This window comes from Struthio camelus, chromosome 6, assembly GCF_040807025.1.
Source record: "Struthio camelus isolate bStrCam1 chromosome 6, bStrCam1.hap1, whole genome shotgun sequence".
Taxonomy (NCBI): Eukaryota; Metazoa; Chordata; class Aves; order Struthioniformes; family Struthionidae; genus Struthio; species Struthio camelus.
In genome coordinates this window covers 21,895,579-21,914,594 of record NC_090947.1, presented here as the reverse complement: position 1 = coordinate 21,914,594, position 19,016 = coordinate 21,895,579, and the positions used below count along the sequence as shown (strand labels likewise).

The 19,016-nt window shown below is 44.2% G+C and overlaps 1 protein-coding gene across 2 annotated transcripts in view; it reads right to left on the bottom strand.

Annotated features, from left to right (window-relative positions):
* The window catches only part of SP3 (Sp3 transcription factor), a 38,249-nt gene extending 21,092 nt beyond the window's left edge, over positions 1-17,157 (bottom strand). Inside the window, exons 1-5 of one of the 2 annotated variants that reach the window (XM_068948558.1) lie at positions 16,824-17,117; positions 16,373-16,497; positions 16,046-16,162; positions 5,081-5,171; positions 3,809-4,975 (exon numbers count right to left, since the gene is read on the bottom strand). In XM_068948558.1, coding sequence (XP_068804659.1) covers positions 3,809-4,975; positions 5,081-5,171; positions 16,046-16,162; positions 16,373-16,497; positions 16,824-16,830 — 1,507 coding nt within the window. In that variant the 5' untranslated portion in view covers positions 16,831-17,117. Of the gene's footprint in view, positions 1-3,808; positions 5,172-16,045; positions 16,163-16,372; positions 16,498-16,823 lie in introns of both variants that reach the window. The other variant, XM_068948557.1, reaches the window with a different exon arrangement.
* Between the last annotated feature and the right edge of the window lie 1,859 nt (positions 17,158-19,016).

The following is a 19,016-nucleotide window of genomic DNA, read 5'->3' as shown; positions in this document are numbered from 1 at the left end:
TGAGCCTATAAATAGCTGTGTATAACCCTGCAGGAGGAGGAGCTTGGAAGATGTTGGAAATGAAAGCCACAGTTTTGCTGTGGCACTTTGAATCAACTGTTGAGAGGAACCCCTTTGACTTTATTCCAACTGTAGACCACCACCTTGGAAAACGGCTTGTAGCTGTTTATGCGACTCCTTCGTCTAGGCTGATAAGCAGCAAGTCCCTTCTCAAGCCAATGCTATTTCTTTCCCGCTCACTTGCCAGTTTCTTCAGATGCTACTGGACTAGTCAAAAGGAGTATCAAAAAAGTTAAATTCAACTTCTTAATAAAAGTGAAGCAGCCAAGGTCAGAGCTGGTAAAATTACCTTTGTTTCAGGAAACAACCAATCCAAAACTGTTAATTCATTACATTATTAACTTAACTGAGACATCACTACAATCAGATTTTGGTTAACACTATTAAGCCTCCTCTGTCTACACAATGATTTTAAAGAAAAAAAAAAAAGCCAGTAACTTACGAATTCTTGCAGATGGAAGAAACTGACAAAATAGGAAGGATGAAAACAAGTTAGTACATTTCAGTACCCTGTATTTTTTCCAAAAGGAACGTTATTTCATGTAAAACGTCAAGGAGGAATTGTATAAACAGGGTGACTAAAAATAAATATCTTCCTTGGACAGGTAAGCTGCTGAAGAGGAATGTGAACTGTGTGCATAATGCCTCTTCCTGTTACAGAAAATGCAGTATTTTATTACAAAATGTTATCAGGAGTAGACTACTAGACAGCTTTCTAAAGCTTAATTTCCTCTCAAGACTGAAAGACTCAGCCCACAACACCAGTGAGTAAATACCTCTTTGCCAGCGTTAAACTTAGGTTTCCAATTTGGGTTGCAAAGACCTTCCATTATGTAAACACAAGGTAGGACCTAGGTTAAGACGTTTTTTCTCATATACGCATGAGAACAGTACAGATGTCTTCCACTGATTATCTGGACAACAAGACCTGGAAGAACACCTCTTACACAACAGGCTGAAGTTTCCAAACTCTAAAACAGAACCTAGAATTTTCACAGCTACACAGCTAACAGAGTAACATTTTTTGTTCAGACTTTAGATAATTATCAAGACCAGGCATATTATTTTGTCTCAGGTAAAAAAGGTTCTATTAAGCGAAAACAGAAAATACAGCCTGGCTGTATTTGCTATGGAAGGAAAAGCATTATTTTCACTAGCGTTTCTGCACGCATTTCATTGGGAGGTGGAGGGGGAATAAAGAGAGAAACCCTTTTTCATCTCACTTCAGAACATGTTAGTAGTTTGCAGAAAAGAGGAATAAGTAGCTTCTCACCCTTTACCTTTAACTTCTCTCATTCTACTGTTCCTTCCACATACCTTCCCTCTTTCAATTTAAATTTAGTTTAATTTTCCTTATTTGCAGGTCAGAGGAGCGATGCATTTCCCCACTCCAATTAAAATGATCATTCTACTATCTGCATCTATTTGCATACTTATTCTTCAATCTAAAGAAAGGGTGCCACAGCTTATTGTAGAGAGAGTTATAAATAAGGAGAGGAACACCACTGAACAACAGCAGACAACTGAGATGGTACTTAGCCACCTTGACCCAGACAAAATACCAGATGCATATGGAAAAGACGCTAAAGGTCAATCAAGATAGTTCAGTCTGATTCTGCTGGTTAGAAACAATTTATATTGACAGTTACTTTGGAAAAGTGAGTTTCCTGTAATATAAAGGAGGCACCAATTAAATTCTCCCCAAATTTAGGGGATGGCAGTTTTAATACCTTCCAGTCCATTTACTATTTCTAGACATGTAGGAAAAACGTCACTATAAATCTCCACCCCATCTCTAATACAACAAGCTGTTTATAGCCATTCACTTCAGGTAATAGTTTCTGCTGTTCACCTACTATTTCTGCTTATTTGATCACATTGCATATACTCCATTTACTCACTTTCCTTCACATATGAGATTCCTTATAGGAAAACACAGTTTAGGAATGCTTGATGGAATTCCATTGCATTGGATTAGAACAAGTATTAAAACACTCTCCTCTTAAGGAGAGTCAAGAGACAAATTAATATCACAGCAGGTTCAACTTCTTTCTCATATGTCTTTTCTTTTGGTTCCTCCTCTCTGCTTTCCTTTTTTATCTTTCTTCTCAAGTTTTTGCTATGTTACTCTACAAGCAGTAATATGATCTACTGATCCTGCACCAAACACGAACCTGAGAAATAAAGCAGTTCTGATCCCCCTTACATTTCCTACTAGCCATAAGGCTCTAAGTATTACACAGACACTTGAGTTTTGCTGTGCATACCATATATAATACATGCATTTTGCTACTAATCTCTAGACCCATTCTACTCATCGGTAACAAGATGTGACGAGACAAACCAACATTTCTGTGGTGGCAGGAAACAGAAGTTAAGAATCAAGATTACCCAGCGCAGCTAACGCTGCAAGCAACACACTCATCTGGTTCAGTGCCGTTGCCTACAAATCAATGAAGAGCAGAGACTACTGGTCTAGGCAATTTTTCCTTGGTAAGTCAATAACATAGAAGTCATTTCCAAAATGAAAAAAAAAAAAAAAAAAGAACTAGAAAATATCCCAGATTATTTATATTTAAATTTTAGATTCCAAATGGAATGCCACCTTCCTGATAGAGAATGTACCAAAAGCAGTAACCATGTACCCAATTCAGCAGCAACTCTTGGCACTGAAATTGCATCCTTCTCACATGTTTAAAGAGACATACAATATAGAACATTTATGTTTTACTTTAACATGTATGGTTCAGTCTCTTAATGAACCACAGCCTTAGTTCACATGATTATAGTAAACCTAGTGTTTTCCAAGCTACTGTGTGTCACATTTCTCTCCCAAATTACAAGCCTGGGCACAACCCCACAATGATGCGATTAAACAGCTTCAGGTACAGCAAGATGTCTTGAACTTCTATCTTCTCTTACACTTTTTTTTTTTAGGTAGTTGTGCCTTGAAATTGGAATGCACTGTATCATATGCTTTTACCTAAAATAAGCAGGCATGTTTATTTTCCCTCCTTTTAAGGAATTCCCAATTTAAGAAAATTACATTTCTCTGCTTACAGAGATGAAACACATTGTGAAGTTTACCATTAATACTTGCACATACTGAAACATAATGCAAGTAAGTAGTACTGGAACATCATGTACATTCTGAAGCACAGCCACCATTTTGATGTTTGCATGCTTGTTTCACTTCTGCTTATATGAGTTTTGTACACCTTCCTTATGCTGATAATAAGTCAGTATGCAAGGATCTACTGACAAAATAGTAGATCAATAATAGCACTTCAGAGGTCCAAAAATTTTCAGGAATTAAAAAACAAATGCAACAGATTTTCCAGAAAACTTGATCCGTTCAGGACTGGGAAGGAAGGGGTACACGAATGACACCACTGTCCTGAAAGTCTGGTAGCTGATAGTCAGATTGCCCCCTCCTCAATTCAGAACATAGATTTTCTGCCTTATTTTACTTATAAGCACTCCTAGACATTATATCAGAAGCACTGTTAACTAATATGACCAGTTGAGAGTTAAAGGAGCTTATACTTTAAGAAGTGGGATGGAAGTACATTCTACCATTACCGTTGTTTCTTGTGAAACAGTAGTTTCAAATAAAAGCTACCATCGCTGTGTTTAACCCACTGCATTTTGCAGGCTTCCGTACCAAGACAACAATCTTATGATTATCACCATTCAAACCAACTACGTACAATAAGAAAAAACAATTTTACACAAAAAGAGTAAATACCTGCAGGACTGCCAGCATTTTCTCCTTGATGCAGCTGAATACCAGCAGAATCTATAGAGTTTACTGTAACTGTCTGTAGATTTGGCAATTGAGCAGTGCTTAGACTAACTGGAGTTGATGTCAACGCCCCACCTGCTGCAACTTGACCAAGAGTGAGAGTTTGCACAGGGGTTAGAGTTATTTGTTGACCAGGTGCATTCTGAATTTGCAAGTTCTGCAAGTTCTGAACTCCTTGCACTTGAAATGTCTGCCAGGTTATCTGCCCAGAAGGGGTCACTGTTTGTGCCTGAATTAAAAAAGTTCCAGGATTCAACTGCAGCTGAAGATTTTGAAGAGCCTGCTGCGATATATTCTGACTTGCTTGCACACCATGGATTGTCTGTTGCGCAATACCTTGTACAATCTGGGCTTGGCTGGTTGGCTGCTGAGACTCTTGAAGCTGTATGTGTTGTACAATTGGCTGTGCTGTGGAGACCTGAATATTCTGAGCCTGCGTGTCATCAGAGACTGACGTTTGGATGTAATTTCCCTGAAGATCAGAACTGTGAACTTGGCCACTAGTTGTGGTCAAGTTGTTTGCATTTTGTTCCAATATACTCGAACTGTCTATGGTAACGGGCAATTGTGATGAAGATGATGTTGGCACAAACAAGTCATTATCAGTGGTGGTTTCTGCAATTTCAGGAGAAACTTGCTCACCAGTCCTTTCAGAAGTATCTGAACTATCCATGGCCTGTCCAGTATTTATCAAGTGCCCATCTGCATTAATGCCTGCTGTCATGGTTTGAGAACCACTGCCAAGTCCCAGAGAATCTAGATCAACACTATTGATGGGTACAAAAGTAATATTTCCTGGCAGTCCAAGAGGGACGTTAGCAACTACTTGTGCTTGGCCAGGAAAAGATGAACCACCAATTGCAACTCCCTGAACCTGGACTTGACCAGACTGTGATAAGATATTCTGAATATTAGTTGACGGTGTTCCGGAGGCAATTATGGTTTGATTTGAGCCAGGAATGATCTGAATTTGACCAGTTTCTTGATTTATACCACTATTATCAGAAGAGGTTGCAAAGCCAAGCTGAACCTGCTGACCGTCCGCCGTCTGGATCTGGGGTATTACTTGATACTGTACATTAGACACTGTACCATTCGATGAATCTGATCCTGGTGCAACAGAAAAGATTTGTTGATTTTGCAAACTCTGAATAGGAAGGACATACTGCCCACTTGAAGTAACTGTGGCAGCACCTGGAATCTGTACTATATTACCAGCTTCATCCTTTATAGTGGCAGGAGCTGCAGACAAGACCTCCCATCTATTTGGAGTTCCTGCTAATTGTACAGAAGCCAAATCCCCTGTCTGAACAAAAAAAAGAAAAGAAAAAATTAAAACAGAAGATATACAGATTACATGCTAGAACAATCATGCAATTCAACACTAGAGATTGATAAACTACTGAAAAACATGCAGTGCAGCCCATATAAACAACGGCAACTGGATTAGAATTACAAAATACAGATTTTGTAAGTGAGCTAACGCCTAAGTCAGGGTAACGAACCTGTGGTTTGCGAGCTGCATGTGGCTCACAAGCAGGTCAAATGCAGCTCCTGTGCCATGGCTACATCACATGACCAGCAGAAGGGTTATTCTGGTGTGGGGGCTGCTGGATAATCCAAATCCCTGGCTGTGGGAAGAAGGGAGCTGGCAGGGACTTGCTAATGCTATCATTATCAGGTTACCCTGGGCCTCAGCTATTCTCTTTACCTTAGCCCAACCTTAGCCCAACCTCTTTACCTTAGAGTGCAACCTTAGCCTTATTGCACTCAAGTGGAGTGCAGTTGTGTCACCTATACCTCCTAGCGTCCCATTGCTTTTTGGCTCTCTAGTGGGGGGGGGGGGGGGTTGCATGTGTGCACGCGCGCATATTATGACTCTCAGCAATATGGAATGTTAGAAGGTGGCTTAGTTATAGGCTTGGGAAGACTAGATAACCCATTTAAACTGGGCATAAAATAAAGTCGTAGTATTTATAAGCTTATGTGAGTTACAATTTCACTAGCAAAGAAGGCCTCTAGAACTAAGGACTTTTACACTGAAACCACAGCTGGATTAGTCATATGTAGCTGTCTGAAAAAAAATCTATCTTCATTAAGTTGGAACAATAGAAAAGGTCAATGTTTCAGAACAGACCCACGAATGGTTAATGATTAAAAAACCCTAAGGATTGATGTACTATGCCTTTGTTTCTTATTCAGTAAAGGAAAGGTAAATTGCACTTACCTTTCTTTACCAAAGCAAGCCTTTTCAGAGTAGAGTGTTAAGAATTAAGAGTTAACATCCTGCAATGCTTAGCCCAGATACGGGTAGTCAATCAACGTAGTATTTTAAATAACCATCCATTTAAAAATCATCTAGGTAAGTTTCTCCTAATTTGTTCTATGGTCCTACAGTTAATCAATAGAATGACTTCATATCGAGTCTTACAACCGATTCAGCGCAAACTGTGAAACTGATTTGGTCTTCTTGGCAGAGTCCACAGTACACAGAAAGAAAAGCTAGTGTGTCCTTTTGCACTGATCCTGTGATCACTCCTATTAGGGGAGCTACCAGAGCATAACACAGCTTCGTTCTGATGCTGCACTTTGATTTCCTTTAGAATAAAACCTAGATATGCCAAAAAAAGCACAGAGCCAACTCTTCTAACACGTCGTTCAAATTTAGCCAGCCCGAGTTACTCCTGTGACATGCATCAGAGTGCATGTAGTCCAAAACTTAAGCTGGGCCTTTCTAGTTTCACTTTCTTATTCTATTCTGAGCTGCAACGTTGAAATGTTTATAAATACAAAAAAAATTGCATATTTATTTTAAAAAAATAAGTTTTATTCCTTTCTGATAAGAAAACCCACATGGTTTAAATTCTTTTTAATAGCTGTAAAAATAATAATTTTCAATAGAGAAAAAAATACAAAGCTCCTTTTTGCTCTGAAAGATACACGTAAGCTTTCAAGTAGTTTATTAGTAAGTAGGGACAGAATCACCAAAACCAACCGATCTTTTTTAGGATCTTAATGCTTTAAAGATCAGAAAGAGAAAAAGGGGTCTCGGTAATTTCTGCTATATTCTATAATGCACCATCCTATCTAGAAACAGGTTAAAAAAACCCACTTTCCTCTGCTATCACATTCGCTTTATACTCTGATGTTGAGTAATATTTACATGCAGCTACTGGTTACTGAAATGCTGAAAAGAAAGTTCATAACTAATCAATCCACTAGTACATAAATATTTATTAACTAAATATTTTATTAAATATCAGAAGGCTGAGAAAATTCATAAGTAAACAGCAATCAGAAAATACAAAAAGTAAAAAAAGCATCACTACAACTTGACCTGTGTTATTATAATATAAATGTATAATATGACATGCTGGTAATATCTGTTAAAACAACAGGGAAAGAAAAAGTAATAGGAACCATTAGAAGTCTGATATAATTCTTTGCTGATTTAAGATTGCTGCGTACAACCAAATGTTGAATGTTTAGGCTATACCTGGACTGACTTAAAAAGCAACAGTATATCTACACAAAGAGCATCCACTCTAGCAATAGTTCAAAGGGAACCTATCTCCTTCACAATACAGAAATGACACACTCAATTCAGTTTAATTCACTATCTTAATAGATGCACTCGCTAATCTGCAGATAAGAAGGTAAGGATGGCCATGCACGTGAAGCTATGCTACATGTGGTACGTGGTTTAGTGCCTGTTATTCATATGTTGCTTTTACAGCTGCCTATATCAGGGACTACCAGATGAATCATGAGGAGGGAGGGGCAAAAGAGGGTGAGGTTTTCAAGAAGCTATCTGGCAGCTATCAAAATTACTAGGATTAAAGCAGGAAAAAACCCTCTGTGGTAACCAGTATTTGAGGATGATCTCTAACCTCAGCTGGTCATTGCTCTGTCATAATAAGACTGACTGTTACACCCTTTCTCAAAGACTGAAGAGCTAGTAGGACATTGCTTGGAGTCCTTTTTCTACTAAAAAGAGTAGCAATCGTTCACATCCACAAGCAATTAAGAATTATTTTAGTACCTCAAAGTCCTACCACTGACATATAAGCAGCAACATCTACAGCCCAATCACCTACTAATCCCTAGAGCACAGTCCTAAATAGAACAGTTTGTTTTCTGTCTCTCAGCCGTATCTGAGAAATACTGAAAGGGTAGAGATAAAGCAACATTTCTTATCCTTATCAACTGATAGACAGACAGCAGTTATTTGGAAGCTGTTCCTTTAAGAGAAGTCCAGCCGGTTACAATCCAAAGGTTCTGTGTCAAGAGGAAGGGGAAAAGATCTTAGAAGAGTTCAGCATCAGCATTGCTTACCCAGGAGGAAAGAACAGGAAGCAGCAGGGAGTTCACTGGAAGTAATATCAGGAAACAAGAGAAAGAGACAGGAACAGACCAAAAACGTAGCTGGAATAAGGCACTGGAAGAATTAAAATCAAGTGGTATGTCCACCTGAAGAAAGGTCAAGTGTCCACAAAGAGTGGAAGCAGCAACTGCTGTTCAGGCTGTCTTCTGATTATTTAATAAGGTTTTATAATTTCTAGTAGGTAACACCACGTGATTTCTCTCCCCGAGTTACAGTTCTCATCCTTGGAAAATGGGGGGTCATAATAAGTAAAACTCTAGTAATTGCATCTTGTTCAATCCATTCAGAGGAAACTAAAGGAAGCTTAAGTCAAATGAAGAAGTAGACAAAAGGCATACACATACAGAAGATAACCACCTTTAAAAGGTGACATAAAGCATGCTGAGGGATGGTACTCAGGCTGAACAAATAAAATATTCTTCACCAAAGTAAAATTGGAAAGGGAGAAACGTCATCCCGATCTACATGCTGTAGGCACATGCATTTCAACAAGCCAGACATGATTAGCTGGACGCATGTCACTGAGCAATCAGTATTTTGCTGCTAAAGAACTAATTCATCTGTACCAATCTATTGTGGACTGCTTTTATTGCACACTTTTCAGAAAGTCACTTTTGCCCCATTTAGTCCTGGAGCAAAAGCAAAATCAGCAAACTTAATGAAGCATCACATACCTAATGATCAAGACTGGCCAGTGTCTCATCCAAATTGTTGTTTCATGAAAGAGTTAGGGCACTAATGCACGAGTGTAATACCATGTGTTTACCAAGCTACAGTACACTATCTATGCATTCTTAGGTTATTACAAATATTAAGATAAAATGTACTTGCTTCAACTCTTTCATTAAGGAATGAGCTAATACATTCTCCCTTGTATTTGCCATAGGTTAAGAACATGCTCAACATCAGTCACTGTGGTTCAACTGACACAAAGCCGCTTGTTAAGCCAAATTAATTCTGTTGCATGTTTCAACCCTCTGCCAATGAAGCCACTCAATTCAGAGAAACACATTAACCCATATCAAAAGTTTAGAGAATCAAATACCGTTTCGGAGAAAAAGTATTAGCTGGGGCTGCTTAAAATGCTATTTTAAAAGACAGCCCTGATTTAGTAAAATAGATCTAACACTTAATTCTGTCTCGTTTAAGGAAGATGTACATCTTTTTGCTTGAAACGGGCAACTAGGCCAAAAACTTCAATTTTTTTTTGCCTGTTGTTATCACTAGAAGTTCAGAACCCGTCTAAACTAAGACGATATGCCCCTGACGCATCCCTAGGATAAACAAGAAAACTGCAGCATTAAGGAATGAGACACTGCAGGATGGAGGCATTTTTGACCAGACTGTGATTGCATTTTTTAATATTAATCTGTATTTAGCTGCCTGAGTGACTAGAATTTTGAGTACGAGTTTGCATTAAATGGTTCAGTTTCCTTATGCCTTCAACTCAGGTGCTGAAGGGCAAGAAGAAGGATCTGAGGAAATACAGGCTGGTCAGCCTCACCTCAATCCCTGGGAAGGCAACGGAGCAAATAATCATGGAAACTATTTCCAAACATATGAAGGACAAGAAAGTGATCAAGGTAGTCAGCATGGATTTATGAAGGAGAAATGATGTGAAGGAGAAACGATGCTTAACCAACCTGATAGCCTTCTACAATAAGGTAAGTGGCTCGGCGGATAAGGAGACGTTGCTTATCTCAACTTCCAACAGTCTCCCATAACATCCTTGCAGACAAACAGATGAAGAACAGGCTTGGTATGTGGACAGTGAGGTGGACTGAAAACTGGCTAAAGTGCTGGTTTCAAAGGGTAGTGATCAACAGCATGAAGTGCCGCTGGAGATCAATCACTAGTAGCATACTCCAGAAGTTGACACTTGGGCCAACACTGTTTAACATCTTCATTAATGACCTACATGATGGGACAGAGTGCACCCTCAGCAAGTTTGCAGATGGTACAAAACTGGGAAGAGCAGTTGATACACAAGATGGTTGTGCTGCCATTCACAGGGATCTCAACAGGCTGGAGAAATGGGCAAACAGGAATTCTCATGGAGGAGAGGGAGGGAAGTGCAAAGTCATGCACCTGGAGAGGAATAATCTCATACACCAGCACAGCCTGGGAGCCAACCGGCTGGAAAGCAGCTTTGCAGGAAAAGACCTGGGGGTCCTGGTGGCCAGAGAGTTGAACACAGGCCAGCAACGTGCCCTTGCGGCAAAGAAGGCCAACAGCATACTAGGCTCCATTAGGAAGAGCGTTGTTCGCAGGCTAAGGGAGGTGATCCTTCCCTTCTACTCAGCACCGATGAGACCACATCTGGAGCACTGTGTCCAGCTATGGGGTCCTCAGTACAAGACAGACATGGACACACTGGTGTGAGTCCAGCTAAGGGCCACAAAGACGAGCAAGGGTTTGGAGCATTTGACATACAAGGAGAGGCTGAGAGAGCTGGGACTGTTTAGCCTCCAGAAGAGAAGGCTCAGGGTAGATCTTTCAGCTTATATATAACTACCTGACAGAGCTAGGCTTTTCTCAGTGGTACCCAGGGAAGGGACAAGAGACAATGGGCACAAATTGAAATATAAGAAATTCCATTTAAATATAAGGGGGGGAAAAAAACCTTTTTTTTTTTTTTTTTTTTTTTAACTGTAAAGGTGACTGAACACTGGAAAAGGTTTCCCGGAGAGGCTATGGAGTCTCAAAACCCTGAACACAGCCCTAAGCAACCTGCACTAGTCAACCCTGCTTTGAGCATGGGGATTGAACTGGATCTCCACAGGTCCCTTCAAGCCTCAACTGTTCTATGAAACGTTTCTATGAAATTTTACACCTACCACCAACGTTTGAATATCTGAGAGACAACTTGTTCATATATACTCTTTATGTTGTTTTTAAATATGCCAATGTTTTTAAACATCCATATTTTCATAGTTTCTCTGTTGCATCTAAAACTGTGAGAAGGAATAAAAATAAATTATGATCAGCCTTAAAGCACTAGTAGAAAAACTTCTACACTTGATTCTGATTCAGCACTACGAAGACATCATTAGAATGGAGAAATCAACCAATATTTTAAAAGGTGAGCTTCTGGACAGCAACTGGGGGAAAAAAAAAAAAAAAACTGTTAGGCATTACTTTTTACCTGAAACTTTTCAGTTTTGCACAAATATAAGAGAAAAAGGCAGGACAACCCCAGGCAGACTTTTCTACAGTGGCTGAACACATTTTAGTGCATCTGTCTGCATCAAGAAGGTTAGCATCAGAAGTCATATTATCACCCATAAAGAAGAAAATGGATGTCAGAACAACTTTATTTGGAGCATCATCAAAACTGTTACATAGGTCAGAGAACCGAGAATTATGTGCAACTTTGGCATATGGTATTCATCCATATTTTTGCCAAATGCAAAACATGAAATTTAAAATACTCGCACATTTCTCTAGCCTATCAGCACTCCCACTGTTTCCACCCAAACAGATTAAGCAGGTAGCTTCTCACGTGGTTGAAGTAATGCTCCAAGGCATACATAAACTGAAATTCCAGATTTTCATTAAGTTTTGTGAAGCCCTGATATCCAATTCTAAAGCTCAAGAAACCCCCATAGCAGTCTTAGAATGCTCCATCCTTTATTTGTAAAAGCATTTGTATAAAAATGCTTTGTCTAAAGTAAAGATATTTTAGCCATATTTTAACTATGAACCTCTCCAAATGTTAATTTTCCACAAATTATTTACATGTATTATTGCTTCCCCAACAACACCTCCTGCCTTCCCCTCTCCCCCACCCCCCCCTTTTTAAGGCTAAAGGATCAGTACAGCCTGGAGAGCACTAGATGCAACTACCTCTGCCACAACCAGGGCAGTCAACTCTGACAGCTCCCATTCTTTGGCAGCTGTCAGAATCAATGGCTTTCTCAGCCAGCCTGTCAGTTTTCTTAATCTACCTACCAGTCTTCCCACCCCACACTCCCATCAGTCTTGCACCGTATCCACAGCTATCCCAATCATGCCTAACACAGCTATAAGAAGGACCCTTGGGAACATGATAGTTCAAAAGAAGCTCTTTTACTTTGCATTGCAGTGAAGTAAGAGCACATGAACAACTGGCTACTATCTGAACTTTGTAGCTTCTTAAACAATCATCTGACCATCAAGACTTTGCTGAACCCAAATTTTAAAATCTACTTCCTCTTTTGCTTCCTCCCCTATACACTGCTCTCACATCTTCCATGTTGCTTCTCCTCTTCACCTCATGCTAAAATCTTTGCAGATGTTTAAACTGAAATAAAACTAGACCATAAGTATTTACAACTCAACAAAAATATCAGGAATATTACAGTAGCCAATGATAAATAACAAAAAAACTAAAACTTCTCAGACTTCAAATTCCCAAGAGAGAAATGCAACCAGAGAGGTCAAAATACATGGGCTGTCATTCTAGGTCAGGCAGTTGTGCATGCCATTCCAACAAGGCTTCTTCCATGCAAGCAGGCAGCAATATTCTGTGGAAAAGTTTCCACGGCAAGCATTTGAACCAAACACGGATGCAGCAGAACGATGTCGCTAACAGAAAGAGTCTCAGGTAAGGGGGTCATGAACTCAAGGATGTCTACATTAAAATCAAACACAAATAGACAGAACACAAAGCACTGGTGTCAGATACTCATAGGCAGGATAAATCACAGTAGCAAAGCCTAAGCAGAACGAGCGCAGTCTCCAGCATCAATGCACAAAAGACACGATCGGCAGTAACGTCTGCTAATGTTTTCTCATCCAAAAAGTAAGTACAGCTCTAACCAGAATTCTAGGCCACGTTGTGCACTAGAGATAGTCTGCCCAGTTCACCGACAAAGGATCAAAAGGAGGAGAAGAGGCTTGTGTCCAGTTCTGTAAACTATCTTCTTCACTTGCTCTTAATACCTAGTAATCGCCATGTTCACTAGTCTCTTTATTTCTACTCTAATCATTTCAGTGGCATAAAAGTGGTGTCCAGACATAGAATCATAGAATAATTTCAGCTGGAAGGGACCTCTGAAGGTCATCTAGTCCCACCTCCGGGCTCAGAGTAGGGCCAACTAGCTCATAGCAGACATGACCGCATTTGCTTCAGCTCTTCCCCAAATCCCAGACATGCGATATTCCCTGCATTCCTATGAGAGTTTTGTTGTTGTTGCTGTTGTTTTTAAATCATTCTCCTGGTCTCTTGGGGAGCAGCTGCAGCATACCACTTCAGACAGGAAAGCAGCGTGAGATAACTGGCTAGTCTAGCATACTGGCTCCAGCCCTGCCATTTCCTACCAAGCGAATGTCAGTAAAACATTAACAAAATAACCTTAGAATACAGCTCTGCTATACTTATACGTGAAGGCCATTTAATTGCTTCTAAAAGCAAATGTCTACTCATTTATCTTCTACTGTCCACTTATATGGCTTGAGAACTCTACCAGACATTCAGCAGTCACAACTACAATCCAAGTATGGAAGATCCTGGGAAAGGATTGCCTCCCAATTACTAAGTTAAGCACTGTCATCCATACACACATATAAAACAGATACATCTATAATCCTGGGAAAGGGAAAACCACCACAATTCCTAGGAAGGCAACAGACCTGTGTCCGTGCACACAGGTTTTGTTTTCCAAGCATGTTACCAGGCATCGAAAATTCGAACCTTTTTAGATCCTTCCTCCTTTTCCCACCCCTCCAATAAGACACGTTCAGGGGACCAGGAAAAGCTTTATCGCATTAAATCCCTTCCAGCACCCTATTTTTCATAAGGAACATGTTTCAGGGACTTTTCTCCCTCCCCTTCCTTTATTAAGGTCATCTTAATTAGCTCCAGTGTCTAGTTCAGTTATTGTAGGTATCTGCCTCAATTTATATTTAGTTTCCACCCATAATAGTCAGAATCATTCAAGAGAAACGATGTAGGAGAGTAAGAATTATCAGAATGCTATAACCTAACTCAGAACAGATCCACGGGAGGGGCCTATCTGCATGTATGAGAAGCAGTAGGTGTGTTTGCATTTACATTTAGTTTTAACTAAGGTTTCAGCTTCTCGTAAGTTGCTTCTACTTTGCCCCCTTACACATAAACATAATTGCAGATGAATTTAATAAGAATAACGTTCTATTTCAGAAGTAGTTTGTAGTAGTTTGTCTATTTAGAACTATTAGGAACTACTTGTCCTGTACTAGCACTCCAGCACCCATTCAGCCCTAGCACAGTCTCAAAATTCATGATTCCAGCTTCAATGAGATATCATGCTTAAGGTAGATGTAAGGAAAAAAAGCTATCATACAAGCACCGTTCATATTTCAGCGTGCACGTTTACGTAAGAAACGGATCTGACATTCTACTTTGCAGCACTGCGTACACCTGCCATTATGCAACACAATTTTACAGGCATTTAGGCACTTCACAATGCCTAGAAAGATGTTTAAAAGCATTCTGCTTAAGTAAAGAAAAAAAACAGGTTCAGTAGGAAAGGTATTTGAAAGGGGGTCCGAATCTTAATCTATTACCAAGCTCTGTCACTGGCCTTCAACCTGCTGCGTGACCTCAGACAACTATTTTGCTTCAGTTTCCCTTTACGTAAAGTATGCCAAAATATATAGGTGAAAACGTCAAATATTTTAAAGTTTAGCTCCCAAGTCCTCAGTAAATTTAACATTATTGTTAATGTTTTGAAATTCGTCAAAAGCCTTCCAAAGCTACTTGGTCCACTGGTACAGTGCGCTGTAGCCTTCTTGCTGTTTGCAGAGCCCTAAATATGTTGAAGACTGTGGTATAACAAGTTTAAAAAACAACAGACTTGCTTTAAAAACAAAAAAGGGAGTTTTGCTTGTTTTAAAACCCCCTTTGTAGCGAAACAATATATGTGATTTTCCTAGGACTAGGACCAAAAAAAAAAAAAAAAACGCGTCATTTCAAACACAGTTAGTAATTCCCTTTTGATATATCAACATTTTTAGGCATCAGTTACTTTAAAATGCCCTGCCTCTACTAACTCACTGTAGCTATGTTAAGCCTTATGAGCACACGTCGAAAAAAGTTTAGCTGGGCTAATTAAGGAACACAGAGGTTTCCATAAGCCTCTTGTTATGGAGATGGTTAAACCAGCCTCTACTAGCGTAGTAGATTTCTCGTCTACGAGATCCATCTCATCACGCAAGGCCCCAAGGTCATCAGGGCTCTTTTCAGAGCAGCAGACAGCACAGGAGAGATAAGGACAGAAATTCAGTTTGCAGTACGAGGGACCGCATGATAACTGTACCTAGAAAAGACAGCGTTGATACAGGAAGCAGCTTTCCACCACTGCGATCGTTTCTAACCAGCCATTTTACTTCTAACGGCGACAGCCAGCCTTCATTTTGTGCCGCAGCCCGGGCGAGCGGCGGCGGGCGGGCAGCTCGGGAGGGCACCCGCCGGGCCGCCCAGGTGCAGGTGAGATGCCTCCCGGGCTCGGCGGGTGCCGGCGAGCCGCGCCGGTGCCAGGGCCGGGGGAGGGAGATTTCCCGCCTGCCCCCGGTTGTGAAAGTAAACGAAGGCGCCGCTCCCAGCGGCGGGGGAGGGGGGAGCCAGGCTCCCGCCTCCTCCCGGGAGCCCGGCTCCTCCTGGAGAGGCAGGGGAGCCCGGGGACCCCTCTCCTGGCAGGTCGGCCCTGCTATCGTCCCTCCCCCCGGGCGGGCAGTGCCGTGTGTCCCGTCCCTCCCCCCGGGCGGGCGGGCGGGCTGGCTGTGCCGTCTCTCCCCCCGGCAGGCCGTGCGAGAGCGGCGGGGCGGGCACTCACCGCTCCGGCAGAGTGAGAGGCAGCGGCGGCGGCGGCGGCCTCATCCTCCTCCGGCGACGGCGGGCCGATCTTGCTGCAGGTGGCCGCCAGCAGAGCGAGCGGTGACGGCTGCGCGTCCTACCCACAAGGGGCGGGTTCAGGGAGAGACGGGGGTGGCGGTTAGTGCGGGGCAGCGGCCGGGCTCCTCGCAGACGCGCGCACAGGAAGCGGCGGCGGCGGCACCGGCTCCCGCACCCGCTCACAACGTGTCACCCGGGGGAGGGGAGGGGAGAGGAGGGGGAGGGGGCCGGGGCCCGCGGCCCGCGGCCCGGCCGGGCCTGCGCTTACCTGGGGGGCGGCCGCCCCGGCCGAGGCCGAGGCGGCGCCGTTGCCGTGCTGGAGATACTCGTTGTGGCTGCTGCTGTCCACGTCTAAGGCAGCCATTTCCTCTTGTTTCACGGGCTTCTCGGGAGCTGCGGGCACAGCGGGGAGGGGGAGGGGAGAGTCACTGACGGGAGCGATCACCCCCCTCCCTCTCCCTCCCTCCCTCCCTCTCCCCCCCCTAACCCCAGCGCTCCCCCCGCCCTCCCGCACGGAGCCCTCCTCCTCCTCCTCCTCCTCCTCCCCGTGCTGCTGCCCCTGCCCCTCTTCTCCCTCCTCCCCCTGCTCCTCCTGCTGCTGCTCTCAGTGCCGCTCTCGCCTCGCTCGCACACGGACGCTCCGGGGCCGGAGCGGGGAAGCGCAGGGCCGGAGCAGGAGCAGGGAGCCCCGCGGGGCGGCTCGGTCGGTGCGTACGTACCGGTCATGGTGTGAGTGCGAGCGGCCGGCTGGCTGGCTGGCTGGCTGGGCGGGAGGCAGGCAGGCGGGCTGGCGGGCTGGCTCGCACACAGGCCCTGCTGGCTGGGGCTAGGCGGCTGCCGCCGGGAACATGCTTATTGTGCTCACGGGCTGAAGCGGCGGCGGCGGCCCGAGCCTACTCCGGGGTTTTTTTTCCTATTTTGATTGACGGTGCGGGAAAGCCGAAAGGTGGGGCTTGCAGCGGGAGAGGGGGCCCGGCCGACACCGCCGCCCGCCCGCCCGCCGGCCAGCCCGGAACTCCCGCCTACGCCCGCTCGCTCGCGCTCATTGGCTGCGTCCCGCCGCCGCCGCCGCTCGCATTGGCCGCCCGGCCTGTCAGTCACGCGCCGGGGGCGGGGGGGGCGCCCCATGCCGAGGTGGCTTCCTGTTTGCTAGGGCTTGTGTGAGAAACAATGAGCGGGACCCGCCGGGCGCCCGCGGCCTGCTCGCGGCCGGGGCCGTGCGGGCCCGCGCCGCCGCCGGCGCCACCGCGCTCCCCCGCGGGGCTCGGCTCGCGGCGCGCCCGCCGCCGCCCCGCGCCGCAGGGGCCAGCGCGGAGGCAACAGCTGCGCGGCGGCGGCGGCGGCCCGCTCCCCCCCCCCACCCCCCGCCTCGGGGGCGGATGCGGCGCGCGTGGTGCCCGGGAGGCGCCGGGCCAGAGCCGAGCGCGTTTGAAATCTCCCTCGTCGCGACTTGTCACTCACAGCCGCCGCCCGCGTCGCCGCGCGCCAAGATGTCGGCGGGGCCCGGCCGGGCGGCGGCGTGTGGCGGCGGCCGCCGGCAGCTGCACCGCAGGCCGAGGCGGGGCGGCGCCCCGTGCCCGGCGGGTGGGGGCCGGCCGCAGCCCCTGGCCCCGGCCCCCGCCGAGAAGGGGCCGGCGGAGGGTCGGCAAACAGCCCCGGCCGGGCCGCGGCCTCGCGGCGGGGCCTTAACGTGGCCGCCTGCGGCAGCAGCGCCCCGGTAGCACGGAAACGCCGTCCTGCGAGAGGCAGGGCCCGGCGAACCGGCGAGTAAATCACTCGGTGGTTTATGCGAACTGGAATTTTCTTAAGCCATGTCAGGGGGAATTAGTAAGATTCGTTTCTTGTCATCGGTTTGCTGCTCTGTCCCTCGTGTTACGCAACACGAAGGAAACTGGTAACTCAGATTGCTAAACTGAGACAGGAAATATGTTTAAAGCATTATATAAGTATATGGGGATACAGGAGGGATTATTACAGGGCCTGTTTCCTCGTTGCACGGCTGAGCTTGGGAAGGATTCCTGTAAAGGCGGACAGCTTCCACACGGCCTTTCTTAGCTTCCAGGTGCACGAGCAGGGGAGGGGGATAAACAGCACACAGGGTAAGGCAGTGGTTTTCACCCTTAACTTGTAGACTCCCCCAAGAAACCCATTTTTCTTAGTCACCTTTCATGCATGTCTTAGACTTCCAGGCAGTCTGTGAATCAGATCAAAAAGCCTTGACTGAAAAACTCAAAACTACTTCCCTTTTACAATCTTAAAGGTAGTTATCACTGAGGATTACCTAGAAAATACAGTGAGCGTATCCTCATACATCCTTATTTGGGCATGATATCTGAAGCCATGGGCTACCCAGAAAGACCCACCCTGGGAAGTTAGGTAACAGAAACACAGTCAGGATTTTCAGTACCTTCTGTGAAAAGAGAATAAACAGTGCTTTTTAATCGGCCATCTCCATGATCTTGCAGAAACTGCCCAGAGATTCTTTCTGGAGCCTTAGCCTAGAAACTGTCACGAAACAGGGAAAACAGAAGAATGTGAATTTAATATTAGAAAATCATGATGGAAGGAAAAGGCAGTATCCTCCCTGTCAGCAGCGGATTGCTCCTGCTGAGTGATAGGGGTAGCCTTATTGTAAGTGCGTTTACTTTTGCTAATACACTAAGCATGCCTTCTGAAATTTTTCAGGTAACTTTTAATAGTAAGCTACCAATTAATCCCAAAGCTGTTTGTCACAATTTTTTTTCCAGGATTTTAAAAAAAACACCTCTATTTTGAAATGTGTATATTGGTTTGCATAGTCTTTTGTGATTCTACTTTAGAATCAGTTCTTGGCCGGTTAAATTACATGCCCATGAAAGAGACAAAGCTTTTTTGCAATTCACAGTTTTTGTTTTAACAGCAGCACACTCTTA